The sequence below is a fragment of the Acomys russatus genome, chromosome 14 (genome assembly GCF_903995435.1).
Source record: "Acomys russatus chromosome 14, mAcoRus1.1, whole genome shotgun sequence".
NCBI lineage: Eukaryota > Metazoa > Chordata > Mammalia > Rodentia > Muridae > Acomys > Acomys russatus.
Window position 1 is genome coordinate 54,774,435 of NC_067150.1, and position 22,691 is coordinate 54,797,125.

General features: G+C 41.8%; 2 protein-coding genes across 3 annotated transcripts in view; one reads left to right on the forward strand and one right to left on the reverse strand.

The window, feature by feature from the left end:
• Positions 1-21,878, reverse strand: part of Iqch (IQ motif containing H) — a 189,672-nt gene extending 167,794 nt beyond the window's left edge. Inside the window, exons 1-4 of the mRNA XM_051155744.1 lie at positions 21,809-21,878; positions 18,319-18,441; positions 17,757-17,848; positions 1,865-1,982 (exon numbers count right to left, since the gene is read on the reverse strand). Of these exons, the coding sequence (XP_051011701.1) occupies positions 1,865-1,982; positions 17,757-17,848; positions 18,319-18,441; positions 21,809-21,859 (384 nt within the window). The 5' untranslated portion in view covers positions 21,860-21,878. The remainder of the gene's footprint in view (positions 1-1,864; positions 1,983-17,756; positions 17,849-18,318; positions 18,442-21,808) is intronic.
• A 218-nt stretch (positions 21,879-22,096) lies between these two features.
• The window catches only part of Aagab (alpha and gamma adaptin binding protein), a 39,041-nt gene continuing 38,446 nt past the window's right edge, over positions 22,097-22,691 (forward strand). For both annotated transcript variants that reach the window (XM_051156632.1, XM_051156633.1), the window contains exon 1: positions 22,097-22,221. In XM_051156632.1, coding sequence (XP_051012589.1) covers positions 22,149-22,221 — 73 coding nt within the window. In that variant the 5' untranslated portion in view covers positions 22,097-22,148. The remainder of the gene's footprint in view (positions 22,222-22,691) is intronic.

Consider the following 22,691-nt stretch of genomic DNA (forward strand, 5'->3'; position numbering starts at 1 on the left):
GGAGTAATGGCTCAGAGGTTAAGAGCACTGTCTGTTCTTCTAAAAGTCCTGAGTTCAATTCCCAGCAACCACATGGTGGCTCACAACCATTTACATTGAGATCTAGTGCCCTTCTCTGGTGTGCAGGCACACATGCAGGCAGAATACTGTATAAATAATAAATAAATAAATCTTAAAAACAAAAAGGAGGAGGAGGAAGAGGAGGCCAGGGCTACATAAATTCAGTGCAGATTCTACCAGACCTTTATAGAACTAATACAAATACTCTTCAAACTATTTTTGCAAAATAGAAAAGGAAGGAACATCACTAGATTTCTTCTACCAAGCCAGTTTTACCCTGATACCAAAGCCAAACAAGTAAGAGGGGGAAAAAAAAAAAAAAAGGAAAGGATAGAAAATTTTAGGCCAAAATCTCCGATGAACACAAATGCAAAAATTCTCAATATTTATAAACCTAATTCGCCAACACACCAAAAAGATTCACATCAACAAGACTATCCACCATGATCAAGTTGGCTTCATCCTGAGATGCAGGGATGTTTCAACATACATAAATCAATAAACAACCCACCACACAAATAGATGAAAGAACAAAAGTGATCATCTCATTATACATAGAAAAGCCTTGAAGAAAATCTATCATCCCTTTATAGTAAAAGTCCTAGAGAGAAAAAAAATAGGGTGACATTTCTCAACCTAATAAGGGCAATTTACAGCAAGCCCACAGCCACCATCTTGTTGAATGGAGAGACACTTCAAGCATTTCCATTAAAATAGTGAACAAGACGAGATGGCTTCTCTCTCCAGTCCTACTCAGCACACAACTGGAGGAAATCAAGGGGTACAACCAGGAAGGGAAGAAGTCAAAGCTTCTTTTTCTGCAGATGATGGATTCTGTATGTAAGACCCACAAGGCTGCCTCAGGAAATTCCTACAGCTGATAAACACGCTCAGCAGAGCAGCAGAGAATGTTCCTTCTGAACTGTATTATAGATACAGCCAAACAACAGTAATGTCAGATTATAGAAACAGACCACAATATGCATCATAATATCTAATTTAAAACACAATGTAAATATTTACTCTTTTAAAAAAATTAGCACAGAGAACGAAGCAGCAGGCACAGGGCCTACATGGGTCTGCACCAGGACCTTTGTGTATATAGGATAGCTTTTATCTTTGCGTTTCTATGGGACTCCTGAGTGTGAGAATGAGTGGATCTCTGATTCTTCTGCCTGATCTTGGGACTCTTTTCTCTTTGTTTGGTTGCCTTGTCCAACTTCAATATGATGTGTTTTGCTTTATCCTTTTATAGTCTATTTTGCCATGTTTTTAAAAAAAAAAAAATATTGGATTGTAGGCAAGCCTGTAAGGAATTTGTTTAAATTAGTGATCAATGGTGGAGGGCTGAACCCACTGTGGGCGGTGCCACCCCTGGGCTTGTGGTCTTGGGTTCTATAAGAAAGCAGGCTAAGCAAGCCATGTGGAGCAAGCCAGTAAGCAGCACGCCTCCATGGCCTCTGTGTCAGCTCCTGCATCTGGATCCCCGCCCTGCTTGATTGTTTTTCTTTGGTGATGAACGACGATATGGAACTGTAAGCTGAATAAATTTTTTCCTCCTCCATCTCTTCCTCAAAAGTACAACAAATTAAATTTAAATTAAATTTTAAAAAATTAGCAGTTTTTTGGGGGGGTATAATTTATATATCAGCAGGCTCTCTTTCTGAATTCAGAATTGTACACCTCTCATCACTATATAACTCTGAGATATTTTCATTATCCCCAAAGAATATCCCTGAAGGATTATGCCCTGGCCTCCCCTCCTCCTGGCAGTTACTCCGCTGCTCTCTCCATGTGCTCCTACCTTTGCTCTTGTAAGGCCATGTGAAAATGTGCCACGATGTTTTTGAAGTTGCCAAAGTTTACCCTCAGACTCCGTGGGGAAAATAAAGGATTTCTGGTCAATTTCAGTTGGAACCAACCTAAGTAAACAGAAAGAGGGGTTAAAATCTACTGTGTCACTCCAGAAGCCCCACAAATCATAACGTAAAACAATGTTTGCTACTTAAGGACTGCCTTCTATAAGAAATATGCTGTTGGTGACTAAAACAGTGTTCAGCAGTATAGAGCAATCTGTATCAGTGCTGCCAGTATAAACTGCAACTGTTTGATTAAGCACAAGAACTTTCTAGTCCGATAAAGGCCCTATAGCATGAATAAAAAGTGCCAGCTCTGGCTCCACACATACAACAAACAATCGACACAGTTGTCATACCATAAAATATAACTTGGTAGAGAACAACACATAGTGGTTGTGTTTTGTTTAATAAAATAAAATTATAGGATAGCTGATGGTAAATGTTTTCTTTAAAGATCTGCTATTTTATTATTATTTTTAAAGATGTATTTATTTATTGTATATACAGTGCTCTGCCTGCATGTACACCTGCAGGACAGAAGAGGGCATCAGAGTGGATTGTAGGTGGTTGTGAGCCACCATGTGGTTGCTGGGAATTGAACTCAGGACCTCTGGAAGAGCAGTCAGTGCTCGGAACCTCTGAGCCATCTCTCCAGCCCAGATCTGCTATTTTTATAGTTGTAAAGATTGATAGCAGAGCTAGTGAAAGATTTCCTTTACTAAGAAGTAGAGTGCTCCAGAGCAATGTAAAAACAAAGTAAATTTCTTTTTACTTTATACTTAATTTTTACATGTAAATAAATGCAGGTTCAATTTCTATAACATGATCAATATAATTAAAGTGAATAAAATCAAGCCATTAATATAACTTAATCTCCTGAATTTACTATGATGCCTACTTTTGTACAATTATCATTAAAGAGCAACTTTAATTTCTGGATTTTTTTTCTAATACATTAAAGACATTGAATGTGATCACCTCCATTTTTACAATAAGCAAAAAGCTAGCTAGCTAGCCTCATATAGATATAGATATATTTGGAGGATGGATGGATAGATAAGATAGATAGATAGATAGATAGAAGATGAAAGAACTGCAGGGATCAGGCTCTAAAATGGAGCTTTTGTGGAAACCTAAAGACGAAAATGGAAACAGAAGATGCAAGATGAAATTGAACACACAGAGATCTGTAGTCACAGCAAACTGTAAACACTGCATAATTCATTACCACATGGAACCCTCTGAAGTAAAGATCTAGGTGGCCTGTTCCCATCACAACACTTTACATCCAACAAAAATACCGAGGTATGCTAAAAGGAAGGAAAATAATTTAAAGTAATGTATAAAAATATAGAAACTGATTTCATGGTGATGAGTATTTTGGAATTATCCAGCCTGGGATATAAAATGGCTATGATTAACATGCTAAAAACTTCCCAAGGATTTATTGTGCATCCAGGTGTTATAGCTGGGGACTGCAAGGAAGAAACTAAAACCATAGCATATATAAAAAGAGAGAAAGAATAGGAGGGGGGGGGGCAAATTAACACAGGAGATAGAATCGCTAAGCTGTTAATGTTTCTCTATATTAAGGGCAAAGCCCCTCCTGTAGAAAGAACAGGGGGATTTGGTGGATACAAGAGCTGATGTGACGATCATTTCCCCCAAATCCTGGAATCCAGAATGGCCACGTAAGAAGGTTTATGCACAGTTAATAGGAATTGGTAAATTAGCTCAAATAAGACAAAGTGTGTGGTGGGTTAGATGTGTGAGGAAACAGGGAAATTGAGACCCTAAACGGCTGACATAACCATAAATTTATGGGGAGTTGAATCTTTTACAACAATGGAGTACTCAAATTAATATTCCTGCAATCCCAGAGACAGCTCATGATCAAATTAGGGGGAAAATGGTAGATGCTCCTGGGGAAGGTAGTGATATGTGTCACTAAAACCAATAACAAGCTGTGCCCATTGTCCAAACACAGGACATCACAGGGATTAAATTCCCAAATGTATAAGGTGGGAGGGCACTGTTGAAATACCAACAGCCCTACCCCTAAAATGGATGGCTGGCAAGCCTGTGTGGCTAGATCAATGGCCCATAACTAAGGAAAAAAAATGCAGACACTCACACAGCTGTACGAGAGTAACTGGAGGCTCAACATAATACAAGAGTCTACCAGCCAGTGGAATTCCCTGAGATTTTGAACATATATATATATATTCAGGAAAATGGAGGGTTTTAACAGATTTAAGAGCAGTGAATACAGTAACTCAACCTGAGTCCTTTACAACCTGGAATTCCTTTACCTTCTTTTGTAAAAGTAACTTTTATTCACCTGATGTAATGTTGTTTCAGAGGCTTAGTTCCTCTGTCTGACAACCTAGACCTAGTCCTGGAAGCTTCTAGTCTTCATATTACCTACTCTGGGCGTGGAATGTTTTCAGCCTCTGAGACTCTGGCTATCAGGTTCAACTCAGCTGTTCTATCTCAAACCCCTCTGAGACAGAACAGCTGAGTTCGATTGCTTACTGGTTCAAACTGGCTTCTCTAAGCTCACAGTAAGTAGCCCTGCTTGGCCTCATACTAACCTTGGCAATATGTCCTAGTCTTCTGCCTCCTCCTGTCTTTTCCTGTGTCTAGCTTGTTCTCTCTCCACAACCTGTCTCTGTACAACTGTTCTGGTAAAACTGCCTCCTCTCTCTCTCCCTCTTGTCTCTGTGCTATTCCCTTTTAAGTCACTTCTCCTTCCTCTATGTTCTTATGAGACTTGGGCATATCCTATTCTGTCAATTCTTCATCTGATTCTTCACTTTGCCTGCCTCTCAATTAGACATTACTTTCAAGCATAGCTACTTCCTTCTACTAACTAACTTTATCTTCATTGTTTGGGTTTGAAGGTGTGTGCTAAGGGCATGTCTATATTTCAGCCAGAGGGATTAAAGGTGTGTGCTAAGGGGGTTTCTGAATTCCAGCCAGAGTAGCCATGTTGCTAGATTAAAATCTCTCTACATTCTTTGTTACTTAAGTCATGGCCTATAATAGTAATTGATTTAAAAGATTGCTTTTTCACAATCCCTTTGCATGAGCATGATAGGGAAAGGTTTGCTTTCTCACTACCTACCTCTAATAATAGTTGTCCAATAAAAAGGAATCATTGGAAAGGGCTTCCACAGGAAATGTTAAATAGTCTAACTTTACATCAATATTTTGTGCAACAACCACTAGAAAAAATTCATAAGCAATGTCCTTAATCTATTGTTTATCATTACATGGATGATATATTGTTGGCTAACTGATGCAGACACTTTAGAGAAAATGTTTAAGGAAGCACAAAGAGTTCTGTCATGCTGGGGGTTACAGATTGCTCCTGAAAAAAAAAAAAATACAGAGAGGAGACTCTGTTAACCACTTGGGTTATAAAATAAGTCAACAAAAAATTCGACCACAAAAGGTACAGATCCATAGAGATCAGTTGCAAACTCTTGATTTCCAGAAATTAATGGGGGATACTAGTTGGCTGTAGCCTATAATTGGATTAATTACTCATGAGTTACATAATTTGTTTCAAACATTACAAGGAGGTTCTGACTTAAACAGTCCGAGATGTATAACAGCTGAGGCAGAAAGAGAGTTAACTCTAGTAGAACAAAGATTGTAAGATGCATGTATGGATCAAATTGATCCTAAACTTGATTATATTTTTGTTATCTTGCTTTTAACTCATTATCCTACTTGGCTTATTATGCATTATACAAAAGGAAGACAGTATTATGGAATGGATTTTTAAAACACATAAATAAAGCTAAACATTAAAGATATACGTAGAAAAGATTTCTGAATTAATTATAAAAGGTAGAATAAGGCTACATCAGTGGTCAGGAGCAGACCTAGCTGAAATTGTAGTGCCTCCACTAGTGCTAAGAGTATGGCATTCTGGGTACCAATGCAGATTGGCAAAGAGCTTGTAGTCACTATTTGGGAGACATTAATAACAAATATTCTAAAAGCAAGCATTTACAGTTTATAAAAAGAATGAATTGGATTCTCCCATGTATTGTAAAGGGAAGGACAATTCTTGAAGAACCTACATTCTGTACTGATGCAAATAAGTTGGGAATGGCAGGCTAAAAGTCAGACAAAATAAGCAAGGTGGTCCAAAGCCCATATACTTCAGTTTAAAACTCAGAGTTGTATGCAATCCTTACAGTATTATTTGTTCCCTTAATCTCTTAATATAATTACTGGTTCTCAATATATGGAAAGGGTTATTTTTCATGTAAAAAATGCTGAATTTATTCTTGATAACTCAGAATTAACTTTGTTATTTATGCAACTGCAACAGGAAATCAGAAATAGAAACTATCAATTATGTATTACTCATATTCAGGCTCCTACAGTTTGCCAGGCCCATTGGCACAAGGAATAAGGAAATTGACCAATTATTACTAGGAAATGTGTTAGAAGCCTCAAATTTTGTGAAAACCACCATGTAAACAGTAAAGGTCTAGAGAAAAAATTTCTATCACTTGGCAACAAGCCAAAGAAATGATAAGAAAGTGTCCTATTTGTTCTCTAGGATAACCCTAGGACACCAAAAGAAACTAATCTGGCAGATGAATGTGTTTCATTTTGCTGAAACTGGAAAACTAAAGTATGTACACCTTACCATTGATACATATTCAGGGATTCAATAGGCAACTGCTTTGAGTTCTAAAAAAGCTGATTCTATAATTACTCATTTATTGGAAATGACAGAAATGTTGGAGATACCTGCACAAATTAAGACTGATAATGCCCCATACACATCAGTAAGATGAAGCAATTCTTAGCATATTATAACATAAAGCACATTACAGTTATACCACACAACCACGCAGAATAAGCAGTTATACAAATATCTAATCATACTTTAACCGAGATGCTTATTACACAAAAACAAAAAGTAAAGACTCCCAGAGACAGACTAAATAGCACTTTGTTAACTTTAAATTTTCTTAATGAGAAAGGAACAACAGCAGCTGAGAAACACTGGGTTATAGAAAAAACTATGGAATTAGATCAACCTGTACACTATAAGGATGTGTTGACAAGAGAATGGAAACCTGTACACTATAAGGATGTGTTGACAAGAGAATGGAAACCTGTACACTATAAGGATGTGTTGACAAGAGAATGGAAACCTGTACACTATAAGGATGTGTTGACAAGAGAATGGAAACCTGTGATAGTTTTGCAATGAGGACAGAGGTTTGTTTATGTTTCTATAGGAAATGAAAAAAATATGGTGTTGTTTTAAAACAAAAATGCAGAATATTCAATTAGATGAAGATTCAGGAGCCAGATACTGGAGTAAAAGTCTATGAGCTCAAAGAGGCAGAGAAAGCTTCTAGTTGACCTTCCTACTCAGCCAATATCCCAGAAGGAAAAAGCCCCTTCTCCTACAAGGTGTCTTAAAAACCCTTCAAAATGAATATCCCTCCTTTCTACTTTCTGTGCATCTCTCTATCCATCCTCTGGACTTCCTCTCACTCTCCATGTTTTTTCCTATGTTTGCTCCCTGTCAACTGGTTGCTTGCTCTCTCTCTTGACCCATGATTGACTTTATTTAAGCCTATTTACATAAAGTTCTTAGATTATAGGTGTATGCTAGGGCTGAGCCACACCACAACTACCTGTTTGTAAAAAACAGAAAATTCTAGTCAATCCAAAGGTGTCCACTGTTTGCGCAGAGCCTAGTAGTAGAAAAGGCATGGGGTAGTTTTGCCCAGTGGTAACAATACCACAATCTAGGTGGACTCATTGTTGCAGGACCCCGTCATCTTCTTAGAAACCTAAAAGGTTACTGATAGGAATGGTAGAAAACAAATATTTTAAATGCCGTATTCAGCAGATCTCCAAAAGGCTTGTGGGTCATAATCTACCAAGAATATCTGAAGTGCACAAACTCTGTTCCTAGTTACTTGCTTCAGACTCAAACATAAAAACATGTACAGAAAGCCACATGAAGCTTATTTCTAGAATTAGTTGATACCTGTATGACTAGCAGTGTCACAACAGAAATTTTATATATACATAATAATCTCATCGATTTTGAGATAATATTTACACCTTAAGAAAAGTTTTTGTGGCGCTCCTTTATTCCTGGGATCGTTGGCAGGGACAAGGGAGCAGAAGCAATGAACTAAGGATTCGTTGGCCTATGACCAAGAACAGAAATGCCCTTCCAGGCTCAGCTTCAGGAAGTCAGATCAATTTTATTTGGGTTGAGGGAGGGCTATATAGAATTTTAGGGATGGAGTAGGGAATCCAAAGTGGGCAAAGATCATTGGCAGAAGGCCTGAGATGCCTCATTTGCATGGGGTGGCATTCCAGGAATCCCAGGTGTCTGCAGAGTTCTTGTTGAGAGAAAGCGAGTTGGACTTGTAATTTCCCTAAGGGCTCTGTGACATTCCTTAGGTAGAAGGTGTGGGAGTCTGGAATCCTCCAGGCAGAGAAAACAAAGGGGCGTCCTCCATTTTATGCTAAGCTCAGGGCTTTCCAGTCACCACAAGGTCCCCCCAACACACATGTTTTAGAGAGTCAAATGAAATCCAAAAGATTGTAAGATTAGTCTCTTGGCTTTTTTTGTTTTGTTTTCCTCTGTTCCATACCAGGTGGCTCTTCTGATATTAGACACAGATTTTGGATTTTTCTTTAACAAGCATGCATGGGTTTAGAGAAGGAGAAAGCCACACTCCAACCCCAAAGCCAGCTTTAATTTTTAATTGAATCGGGACCACGTAAAGACCATTTGCCACTTATGTCTGTAGAGGGCAGCAATACCACTTGGCCAACTTATTCTTTTTCTTGGGACATTTTCCTTGATGATTTGTCCTTTTTCTTCAGATGTTTCACATGTCCAGTGTTTTATGTTTAATAGAAAATAAGATATAAGGTAATAAGATATAAGATACCAGATATTATGTTGTAGAAGAGCTTATTAAATGAGCATGGGGAGAGAAGGAAAGGGGTAATGGGTACCAGAGAGAGAGAGAGAGAGAGAGAACACCATGAGGAGGGTTTGTCCCTCCTGGGCAGGGCCACGCCCTGTGGCAGGTAAGCAATGACATTACAGGTAGGCAGACTGAAGCAGAACCCTAACACAGTGGCCTCCACATTCTCTTTGTTGGATGCTTTTATTCTCCTGGAAAGATAAAAACAAAACCCTGTCCCAACCCTAACTCTGGAGTGTTTCCTTTTTAGCAGGTTATATCTTCCCTAGGGTAAAAATGGGTTGTGGGTTTTTGTTGTTGTTGTTGTTTGGTTTGGTTTTTTGTTTGTTTGTTTTGGCAAGAGAAAAAGTATTATCTTTCTTTTTTTTTTTTTTCTTTTTTCTTTTTTAAAGTATTATCTTTCAATTGAAATTTTTAAAAAATTTTTTGAAAGTTTGAAACTAAATATACCTTAGTATGTGTGGATAAATATACCTATATTCCCCTTTCTCTCTCTGTTTCTCCCCCGCCTGTCCCCTCCCCGACACACACACACACACACACACACACACACACACACACACACACACACACACACACACACACGATATAAGTGTATTTATTTTTAAACCACAAAGGACATTTACTTTGAATTTCATCCTGCCTTTTCTAACTGCCTTTTAAATTTAAATCATTGTAATTCTTATGTGCCTGTCTCTGCCTCCCAAGTGTTGAGATTAAATGTGCATGTCTCCCAGGTGCTGGTATTAAAGGTGTGAACAACCACTACCCTGGTCATTGTGATTCTAGAATTTAGAAAACAACTAATTTATAGAGCTCCACCCATCTCTGCTGGGATTAAAGGCCTAGGCTACCACTGCCCTGCTCAAATAATTTATTTTAGTTCCAAATCATTCCAACTCTTAGAGATTTAGAAAACAAGTCTGAACTGTAGTAACCCTTTGAATTTACTTAAGACATTTTAAATCTCTTAATTGTGCTTTTAATATTAAACAAAAATATCCTTTTTATTTAAGATGAAAATTCAAAAGCTGATGTCCAAGATGGTGTGGGTCATGTGGCAATCTATAAATCAACATTCTAACATGGAATTAAGACAGGCTGTTAAAGAAAACTCATCATTTTGGGAGGCTAGAGAGATGGCTCAGCAGTTAAGAGCACTGTCTGCTTTTCCAGAGGTCCTGAGTTCAAGTCCTAGCAACCACATGGTGGCTCACAGCCATCTGTACCCTCTAATGCCCTCTTCTGGCTTACAGATGTACATGCAAATAAAGCACTCATATACATCAAATAAATAAATAAAATCTTTTGGAAAGAAAAACAAAGAAAGAAAGGAAGGAAGGAAGGAAGGAAGGAAGAAAAGAAACCCCAGTTTTCATTTCATGCCAGCAAGACAAATGTGTCTTTGGTAAATTATCATCTGAAAATATATTTTTTAATTTTTATTTTTTCATGCCTGATCAAATGAAAGGCATTTGTTAGTCTTTATAAACTAGTTTGGACTGAATTGGCCAAACTGTCTGATGAACTATCTCCTCCTTGTTCAGGATATCTCTCCTGTTCAAAATCTAATCTTTATCAATGTTGATGGTGTCCACAGCTTTTCTTCTCCTGTGGAAACAAAGGCAAAACCTCTTCCCCAATATCATATACATTCTGGCTTCCATTCTGAGGTCACTATATCTTTAAAGTATACAGACTGATTTAATTCAGCAGTTTTTTCCATTATCCAATGTCTTTCTGCAGCTGTTGTTCCTTTCTCATTAGCATTTAGCAATTTTAAAGTTAATAAAGCACTATGCAATCTATCTCTAGGTGTCTTTATTAACCCTTTCTGTTTATTATGCTTATCTTTTAAAGAACAATTAAATCTTTTTATTATTACTGCTTGTCCTGTAGGATTGTGTGGTACACCTGTAATACGCTTTCTGTTGTAATATTAAAAACACTGTTTCATTTTACTAGAGACATATGCTGCAGCATTGTCAGTCTTAATTGGCACAGGTATCCCTATAATAGGCATAACTTCTAATAAATGTGTATCTACAGAATCAGCCTTTTTAGAACTTAGAGCAGTTGCCCATTAAAATCCTGAATATGTATGCTGCACATACTTTAATTTTCCACACTCTGCAAAATGAAACACATCCATTGGCCAAATTTCATTTCTTTGAGTACCCTTTGGGTTAATTTCAAGCCCTTGTTGTTAACATGATGTTTCTTATGAAATTTTGCGGCTTCTAGCACATTTCCTATTCATATCTGACCAATTTCATCATTACCTTGTACTAGAGGGCCTATCAGGGATATGGGATCTGATAATGTGTTATACACAGTAGATGATTTCTATTTCTGATTACTTGTTGTAGTTGAATAAATAGCAAAATTAATTCTGAATCATCTGGAATAAGTTCAGCAACTTCAATATATAAAACAGCTCTTTCTGCATATTGCAAGTTAGTAACTATATGAAAATATTCTGGAAAATCTAATACATAAGCATGGCATACAGCTCTTCATAACTTTGGGGTGTCTGTTGTTTCCTGGTGGGTCTTGCATAGTAAACTGGTTGATTTTCTAACAACTTTGGTCCATCCCTCTTCAGTTTCATCATGCAGTGGCATGTTGGGCTCTTGTCTAAATTCCTCCATGTTGTTTTAAATGAAAATCCCAAACATTCTATTTTACCAAATAAAGACTCAGAAGCCAGATACTGGGGTGAAAACCAGATAGTTTACAGAGGCAGAGAGAAAGCACTCAGCTGACGTTTCCTACTCAGCTCACATCCCAATGGAAAAGGCTCAAAAGGCTCACCAGATCAGCTGACTTCCCAGGAAGAAAAGGCCAAAAAATCCAAGACCAAAGGCTTGCTAGCTCAAAGCTCAAAAGCCAAAGGCCAAGGAGCTGAGGAGCTCAAGAGCTAATGAGCTAAAATCTAAAAGCACAAGATCCAAAAAGCTCCTTCTACTTCTACACACTGTCTTAAACACCCCTCAACTCAAAGTCCTCCTCCTCTTTAATCCTTGTCAGCTGGTTTCTTGCTCTGTCTCATGACCTAGGGTTAATTTTATTAATTCTTGTGTACAGAAAGCTCTTGGATTAAAGATGTATGTTAGGGCTCAACTGCACCAAACAAAAGACAGGTTTTTACAGTTCACAATCTCAGGAATCACAATGGGATCAAAAACGTTGTTGTTGTTATTGTTGTTGTTGTTGTTGTTGTTATTATTATTATTATTATTATTATTATTATTATTATTATTATTTTGGTTTTTCGAGACAGGGTTTCTCTGTGTAGCCTTGGCTGTCCTAGACTCACTTTGTAGATCAAACTGGCCTGGAACTCACAGCAATCTGTCTGCCTCTACCTCCCAAGTGCTGGGATTAAAGGCGTGCACCACCACACCCAGCTCAAAGACAGGTTTTTACAGATCACAATGGGGTCAAATACTCTGCAACACTTCTGTCTGTGTACGAGCATTCTCCTCCTTTTTATTTATAAGTCTCTTTAATTTTTCTTCTAAGGCTTTTGTCCTATCAATCCAGTTTTCATAATTTTTTCCCTGTATCTCTAAAGCTTTTTTTCTCTGAGAAGGCACAGAACCCCACTAGGAAGGATAAAATATGAAATACCAAATGATAATAATCATAATCAGTATTGAGCCAATTGCAGTTAAGTCTTTAGCTTTTCAATTTCTGCTTCTATTTCAAGCCATCTAAAGAAACCTTTCACAGGGTCCTAGTGCCTTGTATTATGGCATTTCCCGTTCTTAACTCTCTCCGTGAGGACTTCCCACGTGATTTACCATATCTGATGGCTTCTCAATTTGTCTGCAGCTGACCTGACTTCTCTGTCCCTGTGATTGTGCCCCACATTGGGTATCAAATGTTGTTTTTAAACAAAATCTCAGTCTTTCAATTTTGCCAATGAAGACTCAGGAGCCAGATGCTGGGGTGAAAGCCTGCTAGCTCAGAGAGCTAGAGAAAGCACTCAGCTGACCTTTTTCCCCATACCATCTTCAAAAAACAAACAAACAAACAAACAAACAAACCTTAAACTAAATGCCTTCCCTTCTATTTCCTGTGTGTGACTCTATCTGTCCTTCTGACTTCCTCTTACTTTATGTTTTTTCATATGTTCACTTCCTGCCAGCTGGTTGCTGGCTCTGGCCCTTGGCCAATGGTTGATTTCATTTAATCCTGTTTACTATACTCAAGCAGAAATCTCTTGGATTAAAGCTGGGTGCTAGGGCTGAGCCACACCACAACTAGAAACTGGTTTTTCTAGCAAACAATACAATCTCAGGGTTCACAGTGCGATCAAATGACCCGCAGCAACCTTCTGCCTCTCCTAGCTGGTGCTGGAGGTGTTGGGGAGGACTGGCATGGAGAAGGGCAGTAGATATACGAACCCTATTAAAGTAGATTTTAAAAACATGCCAACAGTAAGGACCTTAGTGGAATGAGAGGGAGCATGCAAGGACATGGGTAAATATGTCTCTTGACAACCTAAGATGTAATCAAAACAAAAGGCTACACCCGTACACAATGTAAGAAACAAATGCCTTTGATAGGCTTATCAATACATACACAAAAAAGGCAAACTCACTAAAGTGCAGAGGTGGGGGGGAAAAAAGGATAAATGCAGCATAATATTAAAAAACTGTGGGGCACTTAGGAATGGTCGCAACACCCACCCATGAGAAGACAGAAGAAAAGACAGGAAAGTGAGTAATGATAAATCCTGGGATTTCAGAGAATACCAGCCTGGATAAATGCCAAAAATTATACATATCAAATTCAAATGACACACAAAAACAAAAGGGAAATCTCGCAAGAGAGAACGAACACCTTACCATGTGTGAGGAACTAGAAGCTGAATCCAATGGCGTTCTTTTCACAAAGCAGGCAAGTGGGGAAGAAGAGGCTTGAAGCTCTCAGAACATGGAAATACACTTCACCGTGGGACATCAATCTAGCAACACTATGTCCCAAACTGAGGGGAAATAAAGACGCACATCAAAGCTCAGTGAATTTGTCCGAGCTCTGTCTCAAAAAACTGTCCAAAAGAGATTTTTGATAGAAGGAAAATGATGTGCCAGACTGGGACTGCCCAAGGCAGAGAGAACAGTGCTCCCCAGCTTGCTCAGTACATCCCACGGTGGGCTTGCAGCTTCTTTCTGCCCCTCAGCTAAGTTGGGTTTGTATGTGATGTCCACAACTTCTTTTTGGAACTAGTGGGGAACACAGGAGAAAGAATCTCTGCCTACCTGAGTCTCCTGCCTATGTGAGTCTCCTGGTGGACCGCTGTAAATCTTATGATATTATGACACCGTCTAATATTTTTTATTAGACATCTGAGTGCCCTTCACGTGGACTGGTAAGTATCAGCACTCCCCCTTCCTCCTCTGCATGTGTGTGAGATTTGTGTCCTACACTACCCAGGACAAAGTCAGAACAGGCTGGAGCCAAGGTGCTTTGTTCATGAGTGTCAGCAAACCTTCCTCATCTGCACTCACCATTGAGGGGGACCTCTTTCCTGCCTGCTGCTCTTCACCACTACCTGCCTATTTTCTTGTCTGTTTCCCTCCCCCCCGTCAAATTCAAACACAATTAAATATAAAGCAAAAGCTCCTGACAGTGCTGGTCCAGATGGCAGTCACTTTGCTAGTGTCATGAGTGGTGCATGGCCATTAAGAACAGTGTGAGCAGCAAGTCTGACAGCCGGCAACAGGAGCACAAGTGTCACACTTTCACACAGAACCACTTCCAGTGTGGGAACCAGAGTAAATCATACAAAGCAGGTTGGAATGCTGAGATTAAAATGGCTACTTTTGATAATGTCCTTAATACTAGAATGCCTGGCAGGAAAGCTTGCACTTGCCGGTGCCAGTGATTATTTTGTATAGCCACTGGCTGTCCTACTCTACCGCCAGATTCTCCCCTTGAGTACTAATTGCTTACAAGGAAAACCACATTTGTGAAAAGCAAACTATAGAGTAAGAGGAGGGTACCAGATGGCAGGCATTTGATCTGGACTTGAGTGTGGCCCTCACCACTGGCCATCTCTATTACTTTCTTCCTGGGGAAAGCATCAACCTCATGGATTTAAAGAGAGAGAAAATATCAATTACTTACGCTTAACAAAAGTTCTTGGGACTGTGGAGATGATGTCTCAGTGGGTATAAATGCTTGATGCACAGAATGAGGGAGGACCAGAGTTCAAATCCCTAGTGCCCACATAAAAGGCCAGACATGACTGTGTACCTCTAACCTCAGTGCTGTGAGGGCCAGAGACAGAGGACTACTGGGGCTTGCTGGCTGCATTCTAGCTCCAGGTTTGGTGAGACACTGTCTCAAGGGAACAAGGCAGAGTGACAGAGCAGGACACCTGAAGTCTTCTTCTGGCCTCACCACATTTTACACACAGCTCTACACACACTGAAGAAACTATTAAAAGAGGTCCTTTGCAAACTGTCAAGTATTGTGAAAACACTGACAATGATGAAGATCAAGGTGACAAGGAGGGGACAACAATTATGGTATACTCGATCTAAAATGCTCAGTTCAGATGACCTCTTCCCCCTTCTCCAGTGTCTTCTAGCAGAGGAAGGCCTCAAAGGTCTGAGCAGCGCTCACTCTAGGGTACTCACAGGAGCTATGCTTTTCTAACAAAGGAGCAGCAGGAGCCTACAGAGCTTGCTGTTTGCCCCCATGGCATCTGCTGCAGTCTTCTGTTTGAGAGACACTGGAGATTCCTGCTGTCCTGACCACCAGGTCCCAGCCCTGGTTTAGCCTAATGCAAGAGGCTTCCTCTAGCCTTTCATAGCTATGGGCTACAGGAAATTTAGGAGCAGGCTCTTGATCATACAGATGCTGACCCTCCACGTGACCAAATGGGTACAGGTGCATACTCGCCTCAGGGACTTGGACCACAAACTGCCTGTGTTAAAAACACCAGTTTCCAGCACCCCTCACCTCTGACTGGGAGTCATCCACAGAGAATCACAAACCTGTTTGAGAACCATGACCAGGCAGTAGGTAGGGTGTCATCAGTATGTACAAAGGAAGGCATAAGAATTATATTTACATAAGAAACAAATCAGGAATTGCCTTGTACAACTGTGCTAGTTTGCTTTCTTATTGCTGCAATAAACACCATGACCCAAAGTAACTCAGGGGAGGAAAGAGTATTGTAGGATATTTGATCACATTGTGAACCCCAAAATTGTGTTGTTTACTAGAAAAATCTGTTTCTAGTTGTGGTGTGGCCTGGCCCTAGCACACACCTTTAAGAGCTTTCTGCTTGTAAACAGGATTGAATAAAGTCAACCATAAGTCAAGAGGTAGAGCAAGCAACTAGTTGACAGAGAGTGAACATAGGGGGGAAAAACATAGAGAGTAAGTGGAAGTCAGGAGGTCAGACACACACACAGGAAGTAGAAAGGAGGGGCATTGAGTTTGAGGGTTTTTTGGGGGGGACAGCATGGAGAATGAGAGGCTCTTCTTTTGAGATGTCTGCTGAGGAGGAATGTCAGCTGGGTGCTTTCTCTGCCTCTCTGAGCTAGCAGGCGCTCACCTCAGCATCTGGCTCCCAAGTCTTTATTTGTAAAACAGAACGATTGAGATTTTGCTAAAAAAGACAAAAAAGGGTTTCTTTTAGGTAATAATCCATCACTAATGAAAGTCAGGGCAGGAACTTGGAAGTGGGAACTGAAAGAGGAACACCGTGTACTGGCTAGCATCCTACCTCTGAGACAGGGTTTTTTGTAGCCGTGGCTGTCCTAGACTCACTTTGTAGACCAGGCTGGCCTCGAACTCATAGTGATCTGTCTGCCTCTGCCTCCTGAGTGCTGGGATTAAAGGTGTGCACCACCACTGCCCGGCAAAAATATGTATTTTTTAAAAGATTAAAAATGGCCAAAAATTAGGGTTTCATCGGTATGGGCTGGCACATTTTTATCTCATTGAATTTTTAATTCAAGTAAAGAGCTTTGGGGGGTTTTGTTTGTTTTGTTTTGTTTTTTAATTTTAATTAGATATACCAGGATTTCTTTTAAGAATTTAAACATACTGAAAAATATTACAAACACCATTACCCTGTCTTTCAATAGCATTAGAGTCAAAAGATTGGGTTTTCTGAGAGTTCCTGCAAACTTCTTGGTCATGTCATCTTGTGCAACATATTCAGCCTTAGGTCTTTGTCTATAAAATGGGGATGATGACTTATTCCATGTGATTGTATGGCTGCTTTCAGGCAATGCACACCAAAGTGCTCTGTAAAGCTTTTCACACTAACTGCACACATGTGTGTGTCTGGTTGCTGGCCCTGCTTTTTCCAAGGCCTTTTCAAATTCAGCATGAACCCTTGTCTATTCCTCTAACCTAGCTTCCTCACCTCAGTCCCAACACTGGCCTGAAAACCTAGTGTCTCCTGCATCATCTCCCCCGCACCCAGTCTCCTCTGCATTAAGACGCTCCAAGTTCAGCTTTGGTTGGTGGGGAAGTTCAGGCTGGACACAGCAGACACTGTGTCCCACTCTGCAGCTCTGACTGGAATGCTGTCAGCTTTGTCATCTTTAGTTACTGTAGGTGCTGAGTGTCCCTGGGCACCTGGTAGGGGCAGTGTGTGCCAGCTGGTACTCTCTCAAGGCTGTAAAGAGAAGAAGCAGGACCCTAAAGCAACTGCCATGCTGTCAAGCAGCAGTAGGTCTGAGAACAGCTTACAAGCCAGTATCCCTGAATTTCAGATGCTGATGCTGACTTCAGGCATTTCACCTAAGGGATAAAGGCTCTTGGTTTTACTTCCTCTGGGCTCTCATGTGGCGAGTTTACTTACCATCCGGAAGTCATAGAGGAGTGTAAGCGTTCGTCCATAGGGGCCACTAACACCTGGTGGTTCACAACGTCTAGATACTTCTCGATGTGAGTCTGTCACAGAGGAGTCAGAGTTTAGGCCATTACGGTGGGTGTAAGATATTCAGCTAATTTACTTCATTAGGTCAGTACTTTGAATCATGTAACTAAGCCCCCCAAAATGCACAAAACACTATGTGTCATCACATGCCTAAGGTATCATTAGGCATCCAAGGCCAAATTATTTCAAATGTCCCCAAAAGGATAATGAACAATTGAGCCTCAAAGCTTACATGACCCACAACCCTCAATCACAAATGAAACTGTGCATTCAAGTCAGTAAATGGCTTAGCTATGTAGCTCTGACCCGGCATTGCCAACGTGAGCAATGTCTTTCTCCTACATGAGTTCAAGCTGCAGTCTGAGGAAAACTGGTGGTCGCCCTAAACCCAACCCTGCTAATGAACTGCACAGGGACCTGTGAGGACCACCAACTTTTTCTTCTCTTTCCAGTGTTTTTATTTACTGTCCAAAGCTTTACTTACTTTTAACCCCATTTCAGTCCTCTGGATTGCTGTCTCTAGATTCTGAATGTCTAGCGGGTCTCTTGTGTTCTCAGCTGAGAATTGTGTTAATTTCTCCTTTAGTTGATGAAGGTCCTCATGGACCTGAATGCAAAAAATAAAACAAGATATATTGAAGCATACATTGTTACCTATTGCAAATTTTTGTGGTGGTTTTATGTAGTCCAGGCTAGCCTTAGACTTTTCGCTAAGTAGCCAAGGATGACTGTGAACTTCCCCATCTTTCCGTCTCCACCTCTGGAAACTGGGGTTACAGGTGTGCAGGTGCACACTGGTTCTTATGCAATGCTAGGCAAGCACTCTAGCCACTGAGCCACACCCTCAGGCCTGGAGTTAGGGACAGAATGGGCCTAAAGCTTGAGTTGCTAGACACACCTGGCTTTCGGGTATTTGTTAAAAAGGGCTGCCTCCATGGCTTTAGGACAGTCCTTACTGAGAGGATTCTGTTATCGTTATCAGAGTTTGAACGAGAAGTCCTCCTATTTCTGTTTTGTGCTGCTATTAGAAACAGACTGATGTGCAGACTGGCTGGCTGGCTCCTGCTCTCTCAGGTGGTAAAGCAGATGAGCTGTGCCAGCCTCTGATTTCAGCACATCAGTTAAGGTAAGAAAACAGGGAACTTCCAGCAAAGAAAGGCTCTAACAGAAGTGACAAGTGACAGCCTTTCAAGTGCACAACAAATGTGCCTGCAGGGCTGTGTGGCTTTCCCTCCTAGAGGCTCTGCCACACATTGCTCTGAGGAAGCTGCCATGTAAGTGTGCCTTTGATTTTGTTTTGCTTAGTGAGAAACAGAAATAATCCATGAAGGTTAAAAAAAAAAAAAAAAAAAAAGGAGTATATGCCATTGCTTTAACATGCCCCTTTGAAATGGTGAACATGTTTCTGTCAGGCAGGCACCCTCAGGATCAAATGGGCATCGTAACACAAGGAAGCTGCTGACTCGCTGCATGCATATTAGAAACCAAACTTCAGATAAATGCAGATGGCGCCAATTAGTGCATGGGCTGCTGCCACCAGGAAAACATTTTGTTATGCTAATTCATAACCCCAGACACCTGTTTCTGTGGAGGTTTCACCAACAGCAATCTGCAGGCTGGGTTGCTAAAAGCGTTTTCAAATGTCTACCTGTGCTCTGGTAGGATAACTGGACTCGCCATTGGTCCAGCCTGTTATTGTTTACTTGGGGATGTTCCCACGGAACCCAGTGCCATAGTCAAGAGGCAGAATTTGCATCTTTTCACTGATGGGCATCAAAGTCTGGCAGAGGCATCTGATTATTTGTACTCTTGTCAAATCGTCACATAGAGCCTCCAGGGCTCACAGACTGATACCCGAACGCACGCACGCACGCACGCACGCACGCAAGCGGTGCTTGTCTGTAGGGACCAATGATGAAGAGACATGTCTACCGAGTCTTTTGTCCAAATCACAGCTACGGCCTGACGTACCATGTACTGTGTGAAAATATGTGCAATGTGAGGGTCAGTTCAAAGGGCGAGGGCTCTTTGGGGCCCTTACATTTTGGTTCCTCCTGGGAGTGACATGGCTCTCTCTGTACTTGTGACTCCAGGACCTTTCTCTAAGGATATCTTTCGGCTGTATGAGGGACTGAAACTGAATTGGACTATTCACCAAGGTAACAAAGGCTTGTTTTCCTCCATCTGCGCCTTGTATGGACAACAACACTCCCTCATAGAGTTGTGAGAGAATATGCAACAGGCCGCATACCTAAGAAGAACTCAATCAATGGCAACTGCACAGAGCTCCTAGCACTAACTCCAAGCATTCAACTTCCACATATATTATTCAAATTTTCAGCACCTCCTCTAGTTTCTTTGCCAAAATAGAATCATTTCCCTACTCTTTGGAAAGTGAGGTGTTGGGCAGGAGAGTGAGGCAGTACAGACTTTGCTGCCAGATGCCTTGAGCTGGAGTCCTGCCTGAACTTGGGAAAGGTCCAGGCTCTTAGAGGCATAGTGTTCTCACCTGGAAAACAGGAAGTCACGCTAGCTACTTCAGAACAGGAGTCAGAAATGATTTTTGCAATTTTACAAATGAATGGCTCGTGCCTAACATAGGTCACTAGCATCTGTTCATGAGCTTTACGTATACGTACTTAAGAGAGTCCCAAACTGTTGATGACGGAATCCTTAACAGAAGGATGCTTAACCGGCCTCTTTGCAGAAGAAAGGAATATTGTTATTCCTTATCCGCTGACCCCTGCTCATATTGCACTGATTCTTGTTTTGCCATGAAGCATAAGTAAGTTTGGCTTGCTCTTTTAAATGCTACAGTAAGCTCCGGGCTGTGAAATCGGCCTGCGCATTTGTTAAAGTCCGATGCTAACCCAGCAAAGGGGGTGTCTTTTGAACCCTTTGATGCTAACGGCTCATGACTGTATCAGCTTAGTGTCAGGGAGTCTATGCAAATACTAAGGACATAAAGGTTTCTAACAGGCCACACTGTAAACATTTACAGAAGGGATGAAAAAAGGCACAGACCCATGAGGAAACTTACTAGATGACATAATCTAAGTTCTAGAACTCTAATTACGATGGCCTGAGCACACTGCTCTAGGGCTGTTCACAGGTACCACACGCTTCTTTTGGATAGTAATTCTTCTCTAGTTTAATTCAAAATTAAAATTGAAGCCAGGCGTGGTGGTGCACATCTTTAATCCCAGCAATTCGGAGGCAGAGGCAGGCGGATCACTGTGAGTTCGAGGCCAGCCTGGTTTACAGAGTGAGTCTGGGACAGCCAAAGCTGTCTTGAACCTCCCCCCCTCCCAAATAAAATTGAGATTGCATATTAAAGTTATATCACAGAGATCCACCTGCCTCTGCCTCCCAAGTGCTGGGATTAAAGGCGTGCACCACCACTGCCCGGCCCAAGTTATCTTAAATATATGTTTGGTATGTGTTCCCAAGCAAGCAGTGGCTTTTAAGTTAAGAAGCACAGGTCTTACTTATATTTCCCTTTCTCTTCGAATTTCTCATCACCTCGTCTTAAGAAGTCTGTCTCCTCCACACCCCTATGTCCTGGACTTTCAACATTTCATAATATATTTTTCATATTTTATGAATATATTCATAATATATTTTTATATCGAGCCCCTGAACCTGTTAGTGCAGATTTATAATCCAGCTACTCAGAAGGCTGAGGCAGGAGGCTCAAGGCCTGCCTGGACTGCCGAGTGTGTTCAAAGACAGTCTGACTCAGTTAGCATCTGGTCTCAAAGTAAAAGGTGGGCTGACAACGCTGCCTAGTGGTAGGGCACTTGCTTGCCTAGCATGTTCTATGTTCAATACCCGCCTCCCACTCCACCCCAAACATAAAGCCCTCAAGTGTGTTTCCTGCTATGGTGCTGAGGGTGGATGGCAGTGCTTGGGGTGCACAGGTTTCGGGGCTCACGGGGCGGTCTTCACGGCCGCCGGCCCGGCCTGTTTCCCACCTGGATTAGGATGGATCCGATGGGGTCACTGCCCTCCTGGCCCTGCGCCATGGCTGAGGCAGGCTGAAGATACTTGTCCCCCCCCCCCCCTATTTGGAGGTGCGGCCACCGGAGCTCTACGAGGGGGCGCGGACGCCCGTCCCCATAGCAACGAGGCGCGCGACCGGCGCGCTCCACTGGAGGAGCGGAAGGGGGGTGTGCGTGCGGGCCGGCGCCTCTGCCGCCCAGCGCGCGGCCCCGCCCAGGGCGCGTTCCCGGAGCGTCAACCCCCGCACGCCGGCCGTAGTGGTGCGGCCCGAGGCGGAAGCGGCGCCGGCGCGGAACCCGCTCTGCAGCGGCGATGGCTGCGGGTGTCCCCTGCGCGCTGGTCACCAGCTGCTCCGCCACCTTCACCGGGGATCGGCTGGTGCAATGTGAGTAACCGGGCGCCCGGATCGGGCTGCAAGGCCAAGTTCGGAGCGACGGGCCCAGGGCCGGCAACCTTTGCCTGTCCCTGCGGGAGCTGGGCCCCAGGCTCCTGCCTGTCCTCAGGTGTCAGCGCCAGGCGCTTAGCCCGCTCGCTTCCTGCGTAGAGCGAGGCCCGTCTCTGACCTCCAGCCTCAGGGGTGGTTGCGAGCACCCCCTAACATGACACCCAAGGCTCAGGGAGCGTCGCTCTTAGACGGATGTCAGGCGCTGGGGTTGCAGTGTTGTGTTTGGGGGTTGAACCCTCTCCTGCTGGGTTAGTATGCTTGCTCTCGTGAACCGAAGTGCTCAGAAAAAACAAAGGTGCACGTGAGTTAAATGTTCTGCCAGGATGACGGACTGATCGGAACTCCTGTGATTGTGGGAAGCTGGAATTTTACTACTGTATCCAGATTCTTTTGAGTTGGCTTTAGTCTCC